Below are 21,384 nucleotides of genomic sequence, written 5' to 3'. Positions count from 1 at the left end.
ACACACCTTGATGCTCTGGAACCGCCCCTGTGCTTGTGAATGCAATGCAATTTAACTGTCTTGAGTTCTGAATTCTAAGCTGCTGTAACCCACCCTGGAATCTGCTAGTGAAGGGCAGGTAACAAAGATAATAAATGATAATAATAGGTTGAAGTTTCATAGCCCGGGAATGGGACGCTCGCATCTCTTCCATTGCTTCTAGACTTGATTGGGGCAGAGAGGACTCCTGCAAGAGGGCCGCCGGTTCCCCATTCAGATCTAAATTAAAGCCTGGGCAAAACCCAGTTGTAAGGGAGTGGCTTAGTAAAAGGCAGTGCACTGTCAAAACAATACAAGAAATCACAGGTTTGCAATGCGGGATTCCTTTATCATTTCTTGGAAAAAATTAGTATGATATGAGAAATTTGGAGCTTTATAGTGTAGGCAAAAGTTGTAGAAGACATTATGGTGGGGATTTGTTGCTGATGTTTGTTCTTTGCTGTTTTCATGAATAGTATGAAATTGAGTTTGAATAAGGTTGATTCCAACAAATGGACTTTCTCGTGTGGTTTGGCTCCATGCTAAGATGACCTCAGCATTGGTAGCATCCAAAAAGGCTGCAGAGGCAATAGATCACTTCCGACAACATAGTTTTGACTTGCTATAATTCAAATACTCAAAAAAATAATTTAAGAAGTTCTTTGCATCAAGTGGGTTGCCTGAATTGCCCTTGGACTAGCCTGAGGGTGTCATCCTGAGACTGACATCTGGATCAGTAGAGCCACTGAAACCAGGTCAGGAGTGGACTCTCATACTTCTCTCCTGACTTCTCTGCTTGCAGTGGGCGACCACCATTCTGGATATTGAAAGGTTCTTCCCCGTGTTTGTCAGGAAAGCCTTCCGCTCAGGAGAGATGGTCACCGTTGGAAAGTCCTTGGATGGGACGCCGGACCGGAGGTGGTGTTTCAGGTAAGGGCCAGAGTCCCCATGGGAGAGGGAGACGTTGACTAAAACCTTTCCATTTCTGGATTAGGCCCTTGAGCCAGAGTTGTCTGTTGGAAATTCTGCGCCAGTCTGGGTGACAAACCAAATTTTGCCCCAAGGAAAACCTCCCCCCACCTGGGGTGTCAGCAGGCATTGCCCGTGCCCTCCCAACCACCCATCTCGTCACACCCATGAGGACTAGGCACTTGAGATACTCAGGGAACTGCATCCAGGATTAGGGTTACATTTTCTGCACTCCTACAGGCACACAGGTGCACCTAGTGCTATTTTTCTAGAAAAAGAGGCACCAGAACTTGCCACAAACGCCTCCCTTGTTCTCTTAGAATGGCAATGGTGCCCCGTTGAGAGGTGCCAGAACCGAGTTCTGGTCAGTTCCGGCTGAAAAAAAGCCTTGGGTGCACCCATTCTGACGCGCACAGCCTTCCTTTTTGCCTCAGCTGCGGGTTCTGGATGCTTTGCAGAAAGCCTTACATCAGCAGAGAGAGATCTTTCCAACATTTAGAAGGTGCTCTCCAAAATGGAATCTTTTTTCTTTTTTGTATTCTGCCCTATAATTTTAAGACCAGGGCAGGCAATGCCTGTTTTAAATTAGACAGCGCTCCCAAACCAGCTGTTTTTTGTCAGTACCCTTCATGGTGCGGAGAGAGCAACGTAGGGGTATAGGAGAGCCAGACGTGAGGGGTGTTTGGGATGGCATTTGAGTGGTGGGGTGAGGATTTAGACCCTGAACCAGGTCTGACGCTTTGAGGGAAGATGGCCCCAGGCCCTTTCTTGGCACAGGAGTGCAGGGCATTGCCTTCTGCAGAGAGTCAGATCTAACTACTGGCTCCCCAGAGTTTCAGAGAGGGAGCCTTTCCCAGCCCTCCCTGGAGATGCTGCTGGAGACTGAACATTCAAGGAAGATGTTCTGCTCTGGAGCGACACGCCTTGCCTGCCCGCCCTTGTCACATTGATGCCCCACCATTTTCTCCAAGATGCTCAAGGTGGCAGATGTGGCTCTCTTCCTCCCCATTTTATCCTCACAGCAACCCTGTGAGGTAGGTGAGGCCAAGAGACTGTGACAGTCCCAAGGTCACACTGTGAGTTTTACAGTTGAGCAGGGAGTCCTAGTCCAGCACTCTAACCACTCTATAGCACTGTCCAGGTCTGCTAAACATTTCAGACCGCCCAGGATGACCTCTCTCCCCCCGCTCCCCCTGCTAATACCTCAAATGCCACAATGCTTCCTTCCTAGAGTGGACGAGGTGAACTGGTCTCACTGGAACCAGAACTTGGGCATCATCAATGAGGACCCCGGCAAGAGCGACACCTACCAGTACTATGGCTTTTCCCACACAGTGGGCCGCCTCCGCAGAGGTAGGTGCTGCTGATTGCAGGAGGGGGGGCTGGAAGGGGTCATGGGTTGGGGGGCATTCTGGAAGCAGGCGCTGTCAGCTTGCTCACAGGAGAGTGGGGTGCTTCTAGAGTCTGCACAGAGGAACCTGCTCCCGCAAGAGGCAGCAATGCCCCCCCCCCCCAACTTGGATGGCTTCAAAAGAGGACAGGACAAATTCATGGAAGAGGATGAGGCTTCAGCGGCTGCGCTGACTCTGCAGTTGGAGGCAGGAAGGATTCCCGATGGCAGTTGCTGGAGATGAGGGTTAAAGAGGCTCTGGCAGCTGGATGGGGGATGTGATCCACTGCTTTGCCATCCGGGAGCCCTGCAGCAGATCTGGGTGGTTGGGAGTTGTAGTTCTAAACACCTGGAAGGCACCAGGTTGGTAGAAACAGCAAAAGTGTTGCTGGGGGGGGGGTGAAGAAGTCCAGAGGCAGCTGTCCTGCCCCAAATCAGAGGCACTTGGTGCTGGAGGCTGTGCAGAACCCAGGGAGGGGGCTGGGCAGGCTTGTCTTCTCTGCCCAAGTGGAATGGTGGAGGCCAAGCCGCCTTTGTGGGGAACGGCTGAGGGATTTGGGAAGGTTTTGCCTGGAGAAGAGGAGACTGAAAGGAGGACAGGATAGGATAGCTGCCTTCAATCATCTGAAGAGCCGTCACCTAGAAGATGGAGCCCACTTGCCTTCTCCTGCTCCAGAGGGTGGGATCCAAACCAATGCACTCAAATGGCAAAGTGGGAGATCCCAACGAAACGTTAGGGAGAACTTTCTGACAGTGAGAGCTGTTGGACAGTGGGATGGACAACCTCAGACTCTCCTTCCCTGGAGGTGTTTAAGCAGAGATTGGATGGCCACCTGTCATGTATGATCTAGTTGAGATTCCTGCATTGAGGGGATTGGACTAACCCTACAGTGTTATGATTCTGTGATTCTTTTTCTCTCCCTGTAGATCGGTGGTCCACCGTGGTGCCGCGGGTGGTGGAGCTGAACAAGAACTCGCAGCCAGATGAGGTGGTGGTTCCCCTGGACAGCATGCGCTCCCCTGCGGCAAATGAGCACAAGCCCAGCTACCCCCAGAGCTGGAGAAAGGAGGACTCCCACATCTAATGGATGCGCAAGGAGCAGGGGCAGAGGGAGACTGGGATCAAGAAGCTGCCCAGCCTCTTTGCCACTGCAAGCGCTTGGCGGGCACAGCCCCGCTTGGACCCCCTGTGGAGGGAGCTTCCTCTTGCTCCTGCACCTTCACGCGAGGGTCCGCTTGTAGTCTGCAGAATGTGGCCCACCTGCCTCCTCCAGAGCAGCGTGCAGGGGGAGGAGCCTTCCCCAGGTTATCAACTTGAGATGGACAGCAGAGGCACATCTTTATGGGTTTGCTTTTGAACACAAAAAACAGAGTTGTCACAATACCAAATTATGTGCCAGTGGGTGGAAGCTGCAGAGGCTGGTGACTGGGAACATCATCCTGTGCGGTCAGGCTACGAGCTCCACTGACGTTACAGGAGGCTGGGTGGCGACAGTGACTCTTGCGGGGGCTGTTTGAAGTGGCCAGTGACTCCTGGAGTGGCTCTTTGCGTCCAAGCGGGCTCTAAATTCAGGGTTAACTTCTGTGATGCTGAGCCGGGGCAAATGGCCCAAGGGCTGCTGCATTTCTTACTCCAAATAGTTTTATTTTGCACAAGGTTTTATCTGATTATTTATTTAGTAATAAAAGCCAAAGTATGTCAGCTGCCCCTCCTTGTCTTGCCTGGTGGAGAGAGTGGGGTGCAAGCGTGCAACAGGCAAGGAGTCTGCCGGTCACTGTGAGCAAGTCACACTGCTGCATCTCACCCCATGTTGGGCCCCCTCAGCCCCTTCCCAAGGAGGCCTCTTTCTCCCTCTCAGCTGCTCAGTTTGCACAGAAAACCCAAAGTTTCTTTGTGCCATTTTTTATCCAGAGACACTGTTCTTCCAAATAGATCTGTTTAGTCTGTCCCCCCCCCCCCACAGCTGCTGAGTTTGTGAGCAGCACAATCATGTGGTCCTATGCTTAGAAATAGTGCAGGGGTTGTGTGTGCCGGGGATGGGGAGCCTGCGGCCCTCCAGATGTTGTTGGACTCAGGGATGGTGGACGTTGCAGTCCATCAACATCAGGAGGCCTACAGGCTTCCTCGTCCGCATTCTGGACTTTGGGACCCTGCCTGGTAAAAAGCTGCTGCTGAAACAATGCAGTTCTGAGGTGGTTGATTCTAGCAAGAGCTGCACCATAATGGTGGCGTTAGAAGGGCCCCGGGGGTCATCTAGTCCAACTCCCTGCAATACAGGGCATCACAGCTAAAGAATCCCTGACAGACAGCCATCAAACATCTGCTTAGAAACTTCCAAGGAAGGAGAGGCCTCCACCTTCCCAGGGAGCCTGTTCCACTCTTGAACAGCTCTTACTCTCCTTAATGCTTAGTCAGAATCTCCTTTCTTGTAAGTGGATTCCATTGGTTGGATCCTCTCCTCCAGAGCAGGGGAAAACAAGCTTGCATCCCCTTCCATGTGGCAGCCATTCAGATGGTTGAAGACGGCCCCCTTCTCCAGGCTGAACATGCCCAGCTCCCTCAACCGTTGGCAAAATTATTTGGCAAAACTGTAGTTTTAGTTTTGTCACAGGATTTGCAGGCGGAGGTGCCTCTCCTAGTTCAGCCTGCATAGCAGCTTTAGTTAAAGGGCAACAAATGGGCAGGAAAAAATAACCCCACATCCAAGTGGGGGGGGGCAGTCTGGCATCCGTGGTGTACAGTGAAGTTTTAAAATCACATCTAGGGCAGAAGAAGACATTACCCTTAGCAGCTCACAGCAAAGCCTCTGCATTGCTATGGAGTGGGGGGGGGGGGAGGTTGCTGCCTATTAGAATGGTTAATAAATGTTGCTTAATAATATATTAACCGTTGAAATAAATACTTGAGTAATAGCTCACAGCCTTGGACAGGAGCACACAGTGTCAGCCTGCAACTGCAACTCTGAGCCACAAGGGGGCAGTGCAGCCCCGGGTACAGTCTCTGCTGGGATCCATTTAAAGAGAGAGCAGTTCTGCTGGCGCTTCCTCAGCTTGTGGCAGGCAGGCATCCAACAGGTATGGCATTCCCATGACCGCTTGGAGCTGACACCTGTTACAGCAGGGCTAGGGAGTCAAGCTGTGGGCTGGGACTGCCTCTCCCATTGCCCCCTCCGCGCTGGCCAAGCTGTCTGGGGCTTCAGTCCCAACAACATCTGGAGGGACCACGGGTTCCCCACCCTGCCAGGGAAGAGAGATGGTCCCTCTGAGCATGTGCAGAGTGCCTTTCCCAACCAGCAAGCGGCTTTCTTTGAGAGTTGCTCTAGGGCAGCACTGGGGGCATTTCCACCACAAGCACAGAAGTGCCATTCTGCAGAAAGGAATCCCACCACCGTGCTTCACCTGTCAGCTCCCCCATAAGCCCCCCCCCGCCCCCCCGGGTTTGTGTCCTGATGGTTTGGCAATGGGGGAGGAAGAGGAGTGAGACGGACGTGGGGATCCAAGGGCTGAGGAGGCAGCATCTTAAGCCAACGAAAGTCAATTACTGCTGGGGGTCACAATGGCACTTTGTCACGTTGAAGCATGACAGGCGCCTGGGCGATGATGGAGCGCAGCATAAATCGCCTGCGTCAGGGGAGTCTGCCGGCAATGGACTAAGCAAGTGATGTGAAATTGCAGAGTAAATATTCCAGGGAAGGCTCCCCCCCTCTCTCTCTCCTCGGTAAGCAGTTGACTAGCCCAAAGCGCAGTAGAGGAAAACTCCGAATTGCATCTTCACAGCTCCAGCGTTAATCTCATTTTTGACACTGATGAGGATTTTCTCAGTTGCTCTCTTAAAGGAGACCTGGGAAGAGGCTGACAGCCTGCTTCTAACAAGGCTCGGGGTTGATGTGTGGGAACACGTGTTGATTTCTGAAGGGAGCGCTGGCTCTTGGAAGAGTTCTAAAACAGAGATCTATCTGGGGCTTAACAGCTTGGCCTGCTGAACAATGCAGTGAGACGCAAAAGGTTGCACATTATTCCGCCAGCCGAACTGCTGCAATAAAAATAAATACATAGGTGATGCATTAGTACAGTATTGGACACATTTGACTCTGGTCAGAGCAACACCCCCAACCCCAGCAGCTGAGCAGCCACTTTTACCACCCTGCACACAGAATCCTGAAAATGTAAAATAAAACTGCTTCAGGGGGTACCTGAGATTAGAATCCTAGAATTGGAAGGGACCTCAGATTCCATTGGTTTGGATCCTCTCCTCCAGAGCAGGGGAAAACAAACTTGCAGCCCCTTCCATGTGGCAGCCATGCAGATGGTTGAAGGTGGCCACCTTCTCCAGGCTGAACATGCCCAGCTCCCTCAACCGTTGGCAAAATTATTTGGCAAAACTGTAGTTTTAGTTTTTAGTTTCAGTCCATTCTGCTGCAATGCAGGAATAGATTGTAGGGGATTCATTAACAAGCCTGATTGCCTCTCCTGGAATTTGATGGCCTCTGCAGCTACTGCTTCTGCTGCCCAAACAAGTTGCCTCCAGTTTGGTCATGCGTGGCCTAATTGCCCAGTAACTAAGAACACTGGGGCTTCCAGACTTCCGGGTTAGCGCCTCCAGGCAATGGCAGATTTCCTCTAATCTAGAGGAATCCGCTCCGCGAAAACTAGGGTCTGACCGCCACGGTGAGGTGGAGACCCATTAAAAACCGCAGGCAGGAGAAGCCTGTGGACTTGGGATTCGGCTAGCACCTTTTGCGCCTCCCCTACTCGCGGGGAAACCCAGTTTCGGGGATCCGGAGCGACGTGGGGTGAGCGGCACGGTGCTTCGAATCGATTGCTTTTTTCGTGGAGCGAAGCCGCATTGCTGTTGCTGGAGAGCGCTGACTTTTTCCTGTGGACAATTGGACTTTAAACAACTACTTGTAAGTAGAACGGAAAATTGGATTTTCAAACATTGTAATTCGGCATTGAAACAGGAAGGTTCTAAACAGGAAGTCCGCCTTCCGTTTTGTAAATAGATCAAAGCAAAGACATCGCAAGCTAAAGACTGGGAAAAGTCTTTTGTAAAGGATTAAATTTTCACCATTTAAAATATTAAACCCCCCTTGGAAGCAGGAGAAGAGGGGGAATTCTTTTTGGACTGTTTAAGCCTGCAGGAGAGAGAGGAGGGAGAAATTACCACCGTTTTGAACCTGGGACCGGGCTGTCAGTAAGATTGACGGTTTGGGAAAACTTATTGACTGCGAATAGAACATATGCTGATAGACAGCTAAATAAGAGATATACATTGTTTCCACTGCTTTCCTCTGCATTTAAAAAGGAGAAAAAAGTAACTGAAAATTGAAAAATAACTTTGTTACTGGATTTGGGTTTAAAAGGACAGATACATAGAAAGCCTTTGACAATATCTCTTGGAGCTTTATGAAGAAGAATCTCCAAGGCATGGGGGTAGGCCAAGAATTTGAAAATGGTATAGGTGCAATCTATTCTGAACAAAAAGCTAGACTAATTGTTAATAATGTTGTGACGGAGGAGTTCAGAATAGAAAAAGGAACACGACAAGGTTGCCCAATTTCCCCATTGCTTTTTATATCGGTCCTGGAGGTTTTGCTGAATATGATCAGAAAGGACCAATTGGTTAAAGGGATACAGGTCGGAGCCAAACAATATAAATTAAGAGCATTTGCAGATGACCTAGTTTTGACTTTACAGGAGCTAGAGTCTAGTACAAGAAGAGTTTTAGAACTGATTCAGGAGTTTGGTCGAGTAGCAGGATTTAAATTGAACAAATTAAAAACAAAGGTTCTGGAAAAGAATTTAACAGAAACTGAGAAAGAGAGGTTTCAGAATGAGACAGGTTTGACAGTGGTTAAGAAAGTGAAGTACCTGGGGATTAATATGACAGCTAAAAATGGGAACTTATTTAAAGACAACTATGATAAATGTTGAACGGAGGTGAAGAAAGATTTAGAAATTTGGTCTAATTTGAAGCTTTCACTGTTAGGCCGTATTGCTGCAATAAAAATGAATGTATTGCCTAGAATGTTGTTTTTATTTCAGACATTGCAAATTATTGACAAAATGGACTGTTTCAAGAAGTGGCAGAAAAATATTTCTAGATTTGTCTGGCATGGCAAAAAGCCAAGAATAAAATTTACCGTATTTTTCGCTCTATTGGACGCACCGGACCATAGGACGCACCGGACCATAGGAGGGGGAGAACAGGGAAAAAATATTTTTTCCTTGTTCTCCCCCTGTAAAACAAGGTGCGTTCAAGGTGCATTCACCCAAGCCTATGGAGCTGTTCCGTCTCGCTGTTCTGCCCTCCGTCTCGCTGTTCTGGCTTGGGGACAGCCTTGCTAGCCTCTGCAGGAGAGCGGGGTGCCTTTACCCCGCTTTCCTGGAGAGGCTTTGCGCGCAGCCATCCCCAAGCCAGAACAGTGAGAAGGAGCCCTCCGTCTCACTGTTCTGGCTTGGGAACAGCCTTGCTAGCCTCTGCAGGAGAGCGGGGTGCCTTTACCCCGCTGTCCTGGAGAGGCTTTGCGCGCAGCCGTCCCCAAGCCAGAACAGCGAGACGGAGCCCTCTGTCTCGCTGTTCTGGCTTGGGGACAGCCTTGCTAGCCTCTGCAGGAGAGCGGGGTGAACGCACCCCTCTTTCCTGGAGAGGCTTTGCGCGCAGCCGCCCCAAGCCAGAACAGCGAGACGGAGCCCTCCGTCTCGCTGTTCTGGCTTGGGGACAGCCTCGCTAGCCTCTGCAGGAGAGCGGGGTGAACGCACCCCGCTTTCCTGGAGAGGCTTTGCGCGCAGCCGCCCCAAGCCAGAACAGCGAGACGGAGCCCTCCGTCTCGCTGTTCTGGCTTGGGGACAGCCTCGCTAGCCTCTGCAGGAGAGCGGGGTGAACGCACCCCGCTTTCCTGGAGAGGCTTTGCGCGCAGCCGCCCCAAGCCAGAACAGCGAGACGGAGCCCTCCGTCTCGCTGTTCTGGCTTGGGGACAGCCTCGCTAGCCTCTGCAGGAGAGCGGGGTGAACGCACCCCGCTTTCCTGGAGAGGCTTTGCGCGCAGCCGCCCCAAGCCAGAACAGCGAGACGGAGCCCTCCGTCTCGCTGTTCTGGCTTGGATACAGCCTTGCTAGCCTCTGCAGGAGAGCGGGGTGAACGCACCCCGCTGCCCTGGAGAGGCTTTGCGCCCAGCCGTCCCCAAGCTAGAACAGCAAGACGGAGCCCTCCGCAGCGCTCCGTCTCCCTGTTCTGCCTTTCAGCTTAGCGGCGCAGCCTGCATTCGCTCTATAGGACGCACACACATTTCCCCTTAATTTTTGGAGGGGAAAAGGTGCGTCCTATAGAGCGAAAAATACGGTAAAATACTAACTGATGCAAAAGAAAGAGGAGGCTTTGCCCTGCCATACTTAAAACTCTACTATGAATCAGCAGCTTTCTGCTGGTTGAAAGAATGGCTGCTTCTTGAAAACACAGACATTTTGGATTTAGAAGGATTCAATAATGTTTTTGGTTGGCATGCATATCTATGGTATGAAAAAGTTAAAGTGCATAGAATGTTTAAAAACCATATTGTCAGGAAAGCATTGTTTAATGTGTAGACAAGGTATAAAGACCTACTTGAAAACAAAACCCCAAGGTGGTTGTCACCAATGGAAGCGAAAGCCCTAAAAAAGCTCAATATGGAGTATGGAAAATTTGAAGGTTAAAAGGTGTAAAATTAAAAGGTTTAATATATTAAGATATTAAGAAAAGATTAAGACATATTAAGATATTAAGATAAAGATTAAGTTAAGATAGAGGGAAGGGATTTGCTGATTAAATATTTGAACTGGAATACAGAGAGGGGAGGTGTGGGGAAGTCTGGGAAATAAGTAAACGCAAGGAATATTATGAAAATGGAATTGTTTTTATTTGTTTTTTCTGTGTTGTTGTTTTTGTCTTTTTGTACTTTTGTATTTTTCTTTTGTTTTTTTTCCTTTTATGTAAAAACCTTAATAATAAAAAAATATTATAAAAAAAAAGAGACGGTGGAAGAAGATTGGAAAAAAAATATTAAAATCTATCTAGAGAAATATTGTAAAATTAATGAATGTTAGGAAATGTTGGAATGAAATTACATGACTTTAGTAGAAATATTATAAGGAGTTAAGTATAAATAAATTTTAAGGTTTTGATGATAAGATAAGGTTAAAATAAATTAAGATAACTAAATGATAGAAAGCAGTGAAAGATGGAAAGGATTTGCTGATATAATTAATAACTGGAATACAAAAATGGGAGGTGTGAGGAGGTCGAGGAAATAAGTTAATGAAAGATAAGGATAAATATTGGATGTGTATTTAATTGTTTTTGTGTTTTTTTGTGTTTTTATGTATTTATTTTTTTTGCTTTCTTTTTATGTAATTTTTTTATTCTTTTTTTTCTCTTTTCTCTTCTTTTTTTTCTTGTTTGTGTAACCTTTAAACTTCTAATAAATATTACAGTGGTGCCTCGCAAGACGAAAAGAATCCGTTCCGGGAGTCTTTTCGTCTTGAGGTTTTTTCGTCTTGCGAAGCAAGCCCATTGACGGAGTAGCGCTATTAGCGCTATTGGCTAAAAAAGGGCTAAAAACGGCTTTTTTAGGGGGGGGGATTAGCGGTTTTGCTGCTAAAATGCTTTTAGCAGCTTAGCGATTCAGAATAAGGGGTTTTGGAGCAAAAAAAAATAATTCGATTTTTTTCCGTCATTTTTCGTCTTGTGAAGCAAGCCCATAGGGAAATTCGTCTTGCGAAGCGCCTCTGCAGACGGAAAACCCTTTCGTCTTGCGGGTTTTCCGTCTTGCGAGGCATTCGTCTTGCGGGGTACCACTGTATTATTTTTTTAAAAAAGAGAACACCGGGGCTTGCAGAGGACGTGAAGCAGGTCTTTCTTCGTCCCCCAACCGAGGCAGGGCTTAAGCATCTGTCCCAAGCAGCCCTCAGCCCAACAATCACTTGGGGGAAAGAGCAAGACATGGGGAAACGATGTATTTGATTTCTAGGATAGAGAGAATCATAGAATCATAGAATCATAGAGTTGGAAGAGACCACAAGGGCCATCGAGTCCAACCCCCTGCCAAGCAGGAAACACCATCAGAGCACTCCTGACATATGGTTGTCAAGCCTCTGCTTAAAGACCTCCAAAGAAGGAGGCTCCACCACACTCCTTGGCAGCAAATTCCACTGTCGAACAGCTCTTACTGTCAGGAAGTTCTTCCTAATGTTTAGGTGGAATCTTCTTTCTTGTAGTTTGGATCCATTGCTCCGTGTCCGCTTCTCTGGAGCAGCAGAAAACAACCTTTCTCCCTCCTCCATGTGACATCCCTTCATATATTTGAACATGGCTATCATATCACCCCTTAACCTCCTCTTCTCCAGGCTAAACATGCCCAGCTCCCTTAGCCGTTCCTCATAAGGCATCGTTTCCAGGCCTTTGACCATTTTGGTTGCCCTCCTCTGGACACATTCCAGTTTGTCAGTGTCCTTCTTGAACTGTGGTGCCCAGAACTGGACACAGTACTCTAGGGAGATGCCAGGGAGATGCCAGGGAGATTTATTGCCCGCAGTCATAAGTGCCCAGAGCGCCAATGCAACAGGTCCCTCCTGCTAATGAAGGCCACGGACCAGATCGTTTTGCAAGAGAAGCTTTTCTCCCTCATCACACCAGACCTTGAGGACGTCCAACGAAAGCGAATGTTGGAAGACTGAGGACAGATGAAAGAAAGGACTTCTTCATGTTCCACATAGAGAACGGCACTCGCTGCCGCAGCGGAAGAGGACTGGACCAGTTCCGAGAGGAGAGGGCTATCGATGACTCTGGGCTCTGCCTCCCCCAGGGCCTCTTGCACTCTCCTTGAGGCACCTGGGGGGCCACTGCGGGGACCGGAGGCTGGACGACATGCCCCCCCCCCGCCTCATCCAGCAGCCTCTTCTTGTAAAAGTTGAGAGAAAGGGGGGTGGGGACAGCGGTGAAGAGAGCAGGGAGCAGCTTGGTTTCTGAAGCTGCTTTTCATTTTTCAAGAAATGGATTCTCCAGCATTCATTGCAAGACAATAAAAACAGCTGACAATAAGCGCTGCAGTAATGAACGCTTCAGGAGCGGAGGTAATTGTTCAATTAAGATTAACACATTACCAAAGTCCCATATTCTCTCCCCACCCCACCCCCCAGCTCTTTATTCTCCTATTGTAATTTAAGAACGTCAAGAAGGGATTTAAAAGCCCCTCCTGTCAATGCAACACACAATCGTTTTTATTATCATCAGATCCCTCCCATTTCCCCTCCCCTGGCATAACAAAGCGAGACAGACTGATGGGGGGAGGCAGGAACATCAGAGGGAAGAAAGGGGGTGCTTAATGCAGGAGCCAAAGACAGAGGGAGAGAGGGGGGGGCAGAGAAGTTGCTGCTGTCCACATTCTCACTTCTGCAAAACTCTGAAGGGGAAGGGAGGGGGGCCTCCCCTGATTTTGCTTCCCCAACTTAAATTAGGGCTGCCGTGTTAAATTGATTCATTGGCTCCACTGATGCACAGAACTTTTTGACAAAAAGGCCCCCCCCAATAAAATGGTCAGATTTGTTTCTTTGTTTTTAAGTGTTTTTTTATAAGAACCATCTCTCTCTTAGGCTTAAAACCAGCTTAAAACACAACTAGGTCGTTCTTTTTCTCAATCGAAGCCAGTTTTGGGGGAAAGGCATTGAAATGCAGCTATTTCATAGGGAACAAAAGGATGGACACCAGATAGATATGAATCGGGGCCAGCATTGTGTGTCCACCCCTTTACAAGCCAGCGGATGCAGAGTAAACGGGAGTGTGTTCATAGCCTTAGAGTAAAATCCAAAAAAGTACTTTTTTGCTTCAGAACTGTTGGCTTACTCCTGCGTAGATTTACGCAGATGTAGATTAGTCAGTCAACTGAAACGCCTAATTAAGGGACTTGGGCCCCACCTGCAACCTCTGTTTAACGCAGTATCATACCACCTTAATCAGAAACAAGGAATCCCAGGGACTGTAGTTTGTTCAGGGGGCTGAGTTGTGAGGCGGCCCCCCCCTCCCCTCCCCTCCCCTCGCCCCTCCCCTCGCTACAGTTCCCAGAGTTCTCTAGGGGAAGATGGCATGTTCAACCAATTTGAAAATTGTAACTCTGAAAGGGGAATAAGCTACTGTGACTGCTTTAAAGGTGTGGGGCAGATGGGGCCCAAGTCCCTTAATTATGAGTTTCAGTTGACTTGGGGGGGGGGGCAAGATTTATTTAATGGAGCAACAGCCTTCACCCTTGCAATGCTTTTGCACTGGGGAGCCCACGGGGTGTGGGTGTGTGAAGAGCACCCGCTGTGTCAGGTTGTGAGATAAAGCCTTCATGGGACACAAGTCAGAGCCTCTAAGAGCCTGTGAAAACAGGTCTGGGGGCTCAATGTAGTGAACCCTGATGCCTAGGAAACACCACAAAGCCTCTGGGACTGCAGTGGGGGTTTATTTTGGCCAGTTCTGGCCAGGTCCTGGGATTTGTGGCAGGTGAAAGGTGTTGCCCTGGGGATGTTTCCTGGGCCTCAGGCCTGGCTCCCCTCCCCCTTGGCCTGGAGGTCACGAAGCACATTCCAGGCCACAGTCAATATGGTGTCTATTGCCCCAAAGCCACAAAAATGGCGCTGCATTAACAGTCCTGGGTAATAAACAAGTATCGACATCTTCTATAGTCAATGCAGGAGTGCACTGACCTTTGCAGCCCATGCTAAATTGACACACAGCAAAAGCCAACACAACCCCCCCCCACCCCCCAGCAGGAGAGAGAGCAAGGGGACGGGAGACGAGTGGTTTTTTTTAATGCAGGCTCTGCTTGTTATGAGAAAGTACTTGACTACTGAATGATGACATCACCCCATGGATTGAAAGCACTGCAATGACACTTTAAATGCCACGGCTTCCGTCAAGGAATTCTGGGAGGTGAGAATTATTAGGGGGCGCCTGTTCTCCTCCCAGAGTTACGATTCCCAGGGTGGTCTAACACTCAATTCCTCTTCCAAGGGAACGCCGGGAATTGTAGCTCTTTGAAGGTAACAGGCACCTCCGAATGGCTCTCAGCACCCTTAACAAACTACAGCTCCCAGGCTTCTTTGGGAGAAGTCGTGCCTGTCTAAAATAGTATCATAGTGCTTCAGATATATGGCCTAATGCACAAGATCAGGCGATGTTGCCTTAAACCAAGTCAAGCCATCTTCCCCCACCTGGCACACCACCCATGTTTTGGATTACAACTCCCCCCCCCTTGAAACCCCCAATTCAAAAGACCTGCAGCCACCAGCCAGCCCTGACAGACCTGCTCACCCCAAACAAAGGAGGAGTCAGAGACAGCAAGCGGTTGAGCAAATGCCAAGCACAGAGGCAAATTTATTTTTAGATAAATTTGAAGGTTAATTTTGGAAACGAACATTCAATCAAAGTGAGAGATGAACGGAGGCTCCCCCCTCCCCGTTTAAATTATTTTCTGAGCTGGGCAGTTTTACAGTAGCTGCCTCCTGAGACCTGCTTTATCAGATGCTTCCCTTGAAATTATTTTTATCCTCCTGACTGTATTTTGATCAGGCCAGGTCTGCAGGGGGGAAATGCTGCTATCCCCTGGCACGTTATAAAGCCTCGCAACTCTTGGCTTGGCAAGAGAGAGTTGGATGCTTGGGAGATAAATGAGAAATGTCCCCGAGATACGTCAGCCTCCTGGGCTACTTCCTGCTGAGTGTATTTTGGAGCCTCGATGCAGCTTCCGCCTGCCTTGACACCATCAACACTTCTGCTTATTTTGCTAAGTTTCTAAACCTCTGGAGGTTTCTAAACAGAGGCTGGGTGGCCACCTGCCAGGGATTCTTTAGCATTGTGATTCCTGCATTGCAGGGGGCTGGACTAGATGACCCTTGGTAGTCCCTTCCAACTTTACGGTTCTGTTAATCCTCTCCGGGGGGGAATGTGGGTGTTTTGTCCCTCAGTGGCACTGAGTGTTGTGCCCTTCACCAATGCCCCTCCGCTGGCCCTTGCAGCTTGCGACCCCCTCCCCTTAGATCTCCTCCCAGTCTCCCTGATGGAGAAACTGCCATGGTGTGGCTCTGCTCCTTGTCAGCGCAGGAGGCAGCCTGGCCTGCTTGGCATTGGTGCCAGCAAAGGCAGGCAGCGGGTGGCAGAGCTCAGGGGCCAGTGTGCAATCCTCACCCCGCCCCCACCAGAGCGGCTCTGAGATATAGGCCAGCAGCTCTGCAAAGTTCAAAGGAGTCTGCAAAGCCAGCTGGCTTATGGCTTTCCTGCCAGTAACTCTCCTAATGCAGGTAATGAGATTTCTGCGTATGCAATGCAGCCTAAAGGCCTCAGCTCTGGCAGGGGAGTCGATTTCCATCTGTGGGGCCAAGGGCAAGGAGGGAGGGCAGCCACCCCACCCGCTGCCTTTGCCCCTGGGTGTGCCAGAGGAGAGCACCAGCTTCTCACGAGTGTCAGGGAACGTCATGCCAGCACAGACACACCAGACACACTTCTCCACTGGCAACGGACAAGCATTTGCCTTGGGTTGGCTGGCTGGCAAGCGGAAGAGGTAGGGCGAGTTTCAGGGCTTGGGCTGAAATGCCCCCTGAGCACCAGGCACCTAAGCGGGGTGACGTTAGTTTAACAGGATTTGCAGCATAATGTGCTTAGGAAGGAGGGCATGTGTGCGCAGCTCGGGGGAATAAATAACCCATTTTGACGGCTGTCGAATGTCATCAGAAAGCTGCCTGGAAAGGTGGGGAAGGAGGCCATGGCAGCAGTGGTGGGAGAGGCAGAAAGCAGAGGGCATCTCACCCGCTCTGCCGAAAGACCAGCTTCATCCAGGCCCGGAACTGCCTCCATAACAAGTCCACAAGCAGGACCCAAGCACAACGGGGCGCACAGGTATTCAGAGGAGGGCAGCATGTTTTGCATCATGGTTTTAGAACATGTGAATTTGCGTAAAATTTGCATATGGCAATTTACATGCCTCCTTTTCTTCAGGGTTCATTATTGGGCTGGACAGCCCTTCAAATGCAGGGCTGCCCTCTGATGGCCTTTCAAAAAAGAGGAGCGTCCCCTGCAGAGGAGGCCCCAGCAGTCACTGTGCGGCTGGACAAGGCAAGGGGGAGTGAATGTTTGGGTGCATCTTAGGATGAGTGCCAAAGTGGAACCCAGCCTTCCAACATTCCTCAGGTAAAAAGAGGGGCATTGCTCACTCCCCCGCAGCTGACCCTCCTCGACCCCCCCTTTTTCGCCCCCCGGCATTTCCTATCAGAAGAAGGGCGAGTGTCACCACCACGACACCAATGGGACATAGCACACCTGCTCTCCGCCATCCTGAGAAAACACCTTAATTCTGATTTTATGTTATCCTTTGGTAGATTAGCAAAAATAAAAACACTCCAATAAATGCATTTTATAAAGGGATAAGATTAGATGTGGATGCACAAAGCTTTTTTCTTTTTTAAAAACCAAGCCTCCTTGCTCTCCCCGTCCAGGGCAGCTCTGCCCTCTGCCTGCACCTCACATCCCGCAGGGCTGGGCCTTGGCAGCGGCAGCCTCCTCCTTGCTTGCTCTCCATTGGCTGCTATCAGCTGCCCAAGGAAGGCGGCTGGCCGGGGCGACCGTGGAGAGGCACCAGGATGCTCCCCTGCAGCCCCCACCGCAGCACTGGCAGGGGAAACAGGGACATTCCAGGATCAATTCAGAATCTGGGATGGCTTCTGTAATTGCTGGACTGTCGCTGGGAAATAGGGACACTTGGAGGGTAGGCAATCAAGTTGGTTAAGGTGCCACAGCAGGACTCTGCTGCTTTTGCTGCACAAGACCAATGCTGTCCCCTTCTGGAAGTCGTTAGCATGCAAACAAGTTGCTCAGCCTGTTCCTTTGATTGCTAGCCCTGTGCATGACCAGTGCAATTCAAAAAGGTACCCAAAGGTTGGGTTTTTGTTTGATTATTTTTATTTTATTGCATTTACACCCTACCTTTTCCTCCAAGGAGCTCAAGGTGGCACATGTGGCTCCCCCCCCCCCATCTCATTTAATCCCCACAACAACCCCGTGCAGCAAGTCAGGGTGATAGGCAGGGAGTGGCACGCAAGGTCACCCAGGGAGCTTCATGGCCAAGGGAGGATTTGAACCCTTGCCAGGGTCCCTGCCAGGTTCCAGCCTGACACTACTAACCACTAGACTGCACTGGCTCATGGGCTTGCGGACTGTGGTGAGGAGACCGGGGAGCAGGAAAGAGAGGCTAATCTGTGCGGGGGGGGGGGGGGACTCTGCTCTTGTAGATTAATTAACGTAAAAGCCCAAGGCTAAGACCTTGTACATGCAGCATTAACCTGGATCCAGACAGGCCTGCTCACCTTCCTTCCTTCCTTCCCTCCCTCCTTCATTCTTTAGTTTTTCTTGCCAGAAGGATGAAGTGCAGTGCCTGGCAGAATTTATAGGGTCAGAGGACAGCTTCATCATACCTGGGTTGCCTCTTCTAGGAGATTCATTACAGGCGTATTCTCCCGTCCCCAGGGCCCCCTCCAGAAGTGAGACCCAAGGCAGCAAAGGAACTGACCCAGCTCAGAGGCTGATCCCACAATAAATCAGATGTCATTCTGCAAATGTAACTGGAGAAAAGTGTTCTCCGTCTTCTTTTCTGTAGGATCAGAAAAGCCCAGTCTTTCCATTGCAGGGACAGACCTGCTTTCCTGCTTGAGAAAGAGAAAAAGCCTTTCATTCGCAGAGCTGGGCTGGCTGAACCCTTAAGAGCCCAGAGACTTTCTGCTGCTTCCTCCTGTCTCAGAACCAGATAAACATCACCTGTTTCTATCAGCCACAGAAGGAAGGGCCCCTTGCAAAATCCTTTTTCTCTTAGTGTGACAGGTGGGTGTACTAAGCCTGTTCCTTTCTTGGTTTGCACCATGCAGCTTCACCGGAAGAGAGCATTTTCTTGCACCCTGTGGAGTCAATAGGGGATAGTGCTTTGCTGGCACCCTGCTGACTGGAGGAACGGTGTAATTCTGCTGCCTGTATGAGGCAAAAATGGAAGCCCATCCTCTGCACTTGGCCATCTGTTGGGAAACTGTGGGAAGAAGCATTTAGCAAGACGGGGGGCGGGGGGGAGCACATTGCTAGCACCAGATATTGTTCAGAAATGTATGTATAAGGATACAAGTTATTTTTCAACAAATTAAATAATGAAACAGCCACCCAGAGTGGCTGGGGTAACCCAGTCAGATAGGTGGAGTACAAGTAATAAATTAATATATTGTTGTTGCTGTTGCTGTTGTTAAACAGCCTCAAAAGAAAAATGAAAAACTGTTTTCATTTGCCGAATCCTCAGAGGAGATAATACTTTGCTTGCACCTGCTGCTTGAGTGTTCTATGGCGCTACAGGGCACCAGGAGTTTGGGAGCAACGTGACGCCAGGATGCTGATGTTGAGGCACAGCTTTGCTTGTCCAGAACATCTGAATCAGGAGAGGCTGTAAAACTTTCCTATTCCTCCGATGCAGACTGTTAAGAATACATTCCCCACAAGGTCTACTGAAGTTTGCTTTTAACTTATTTTTAACTTTTTTGTGATTTATTGTTTGGTTTTATGCTTTTATACTGTTGCAAATCGCTCTGATATACTTTTATGATAGAGGTATATAAATATTTCCATTTAAAAATTGAAATTGGGAAGTTCATAGAACAGAATTGTAGAGTCATCAGAATTGTAGAGTCATCAGACCCTACAGAATTGTAGGGTCATCTAGTCCAACCTCCTGCAATGCACCACTGGTCCGTGTGGCTCAGTATTGTCTACACTGACTGGCAGCGGCTCTCCAGGCCTGCAGACGGGGGTCAACCCGGGGACCTTCTGCATGCCAAGCAGCTGCTCCCCAAAAGGAGTTGCCTTATTCTGGTGCAGCTCCATTCTGGGGCTGAAGGGGGTGGAGGGCTCTTTGCATGCCCAGCAGCTGCTCCCAGTGGCGTAGCGTGGGTTGTCAGCACCCGGGGCAAGGCAAGTAATTTGCGCCCCCTAACCCGTGGATTTTAGCAGGGGGCAGAGAGCTGCGAGCACCCCCCCCCCAGATGTTGCGCCCGGTGCGGCCGACCTCCCTGCACCCCCCACGCTACGCCACTGGCTGCTCCCCCCCCCCCCCCGCAGCTGTTCTTACTGCCCAGCTTGGGCCAAGCGAGCGCGGCTTTGGCTCACAGCGCTTGATGTGGCAACACTGAACCGAGTGGCTGTCTCTGGCCGTGAGAAACTCCTCCAGCCTCCATTTCCCCCGTTTCCTCCGCAGAATGCAGCACCTCCAGTGTCTTTTATTCGCCTCTCTCCCCCTGGCTTTTTTTTTTTAAAAAAAGATCTAAGCAAATATTTTTCCTGAAGACAATTTAATTTGAACATGCCACAAGGCAGTCAGATCTCTTGCGCTGATTTCTCTCCCCCAGCCCCTCCCCCCCCGTAGCATGAGCCTCAGTGAAATTCCCCCCTTTGTGCCAATCCTTCTTTGTTCCCTTGATTGGCTGTCAGGGTGGCGACAGTGCCACTGAGCAAGCGCTTCCTTCCCAGCTTGCCATAAATATCCAGAGAAACACCGGGAGCCGGAGTTACAGGAGGCGCGCGGGGAGAGGCCATAATCCCTCTGTCTCCTGCGTCCTCCAGAAGGGCTAGCCTGGGTCCCACACCTCCTCCTCCTCTCCTCACCTGGGGAGCATTCCCACCCGGCCTCCTGCTGGGTCTCCTGAACACGGAGCAGAGCAGAGACATTCAAAGTAGAGCTGGAAGGAACCTCAAGGGTCATCTGGTCCAGCCCCCCGCAAGGCAGGAATCACAGCGAATAAGAAAGTAAAAGCAGCTGGGGAATTGAATGCAGAGATGTGGGAAAGTCATGTGCAAATTCTCCACTTCCCCACAAGCAAAGTCAGAGCATGTGTGATATCAGCATGTTGCATGGCGTGTGCACATGGCATGCCCACGTCGCCTGGCAGCACCCCCCACAATTGCGGGGGCAAGCTGGTGCGCTTGCTTCATTGGATGTCCTTTGCTGTGTGGTGTAGTGGTTGAGAGCGGTAGTCTCGTAATCTGGGAAACCGGGTTCGCGTCTCCGCTCCTCCACATGCAGCTGCTGGGTGACCTTGGGCCAGTCACACTTCCTTGAAGTCTCTCAGCCCCACTCACCTCACAGAGTGTTTGTTGTGCGGGAGGAAGGGAAAGGAGAATGTTAGCCGCTTTGAGACTCCTTAAAGGGAGTGAAAGGCGGGATATCAAATCCAAACTCTTCTTCTTCTGCTGCTGGATGTCCATGCTGCTTCTCAACTCAGCCACCACAGAAGGAACAAACCTTTTCGTGGCACAACTCTTGGCCTGGCATCCAAGTGCAGCAGTTAAAGGGCTGCCCTTTCTTCCATGTTTAGGCTGCAAGAGTGGGACTGGAAGGGGTCCTGTGTCTTCCTAGTGTGAGGAAGCCTTTGGCCCCTCTATGGGCTGCATGAAAAGCAACTGCTGAAATGAGAGACTTCCCCATCGCACCCCTGCTAGTGAGATCCGCAGGCCCTCCAAGGCTTAGCCATTTCCCCCCAGATGCCCTTGAAATGTTCCTACTTGGTAAGGTGGAGGAGGAAGTGGGTTGCTTGATGCATCTGGGAGGAACAAAGGTAGGAAGAGAATCAGATTTCCCTGCTGAGAGATTGTCCTTGGAGGGGACCTCTTCTAGAGGATAAGAAGTCTGCCCAAATTGCAGCCATGGGATCCAGGGACATTTCCCATAGTGGAGGCAAGGGTTAATCACGGCAAAGGAAACCCTTCCCTTGACCCTGGGATCAGAGGTGCATTTAGCAGAGTCCAGTCCGCTGGGCACAGAGCCTCGGGGGTTCTGCAAGGGGTGACGCAGCTAGGATGCAGAAGGCAAGAGGCGGTGGAATTTGAGACCCTAAGGTCTGCCACTGCTGGGATGGTGTGAGGGGGTACTGTACTGAATGAAGACAAAGCACTCTGCATGCACCTAAGAGCAAGTGTCA

General features: G+C 50.1%; 1 protein-coding gene across 5 annotated transcripts in view; it reads left to right on the top strand.

Moving 5' to 3' along the window:
* Window positions 1–4,079, top strand: part of TRPV4 (transient receptor potential cation channel subfamily V member 4) — a 46,588-nt gene extending 42,509 nt beyond the window's left edge. For 4 of the 5 annotated variants that reach the window (XM_083407269.1, XM_083407268.1, XM_083407271.1 and 1 more), the window contains 3 exons: window positions 821–948; window positions 2,219–2,340; window positions 3,305–4,079. In XM_083407269.1, coding sequence (XP_083263395.1) covers window positions 821–948; window positions 2,219–2,340; window positions 3,305–3,462 — 408 coding nt within the window. In that variant the 3' untranslated portion in view covers window positions 3,463–4,079. The remainder of the gene's footprint in view (window positions 1–820; window positions 949–2,218; window positions 2,341–3,304) is intronic. The other variant, XR_014503929.1, reaches the window with a different exon arrangement.
* The last annotated feature ends 17,305 nt before the right edge of the window (window positions 4,080–21,384 follow it).

This window comes from Podarcis tiliguerta, assembly GCF_965153285.1.
Source record: "Podarcis tiliguerta genome assembly, chromosome: 13".
NCBI lineage: Eukaryota > Metazoa > Chordata > Lepidosauria > Squamata > Lacertidae > Podarcis > Podarcis tiliguerta.
This window is presented reverse-complemented; position numbering and strand designations above follow the sequence as displayed.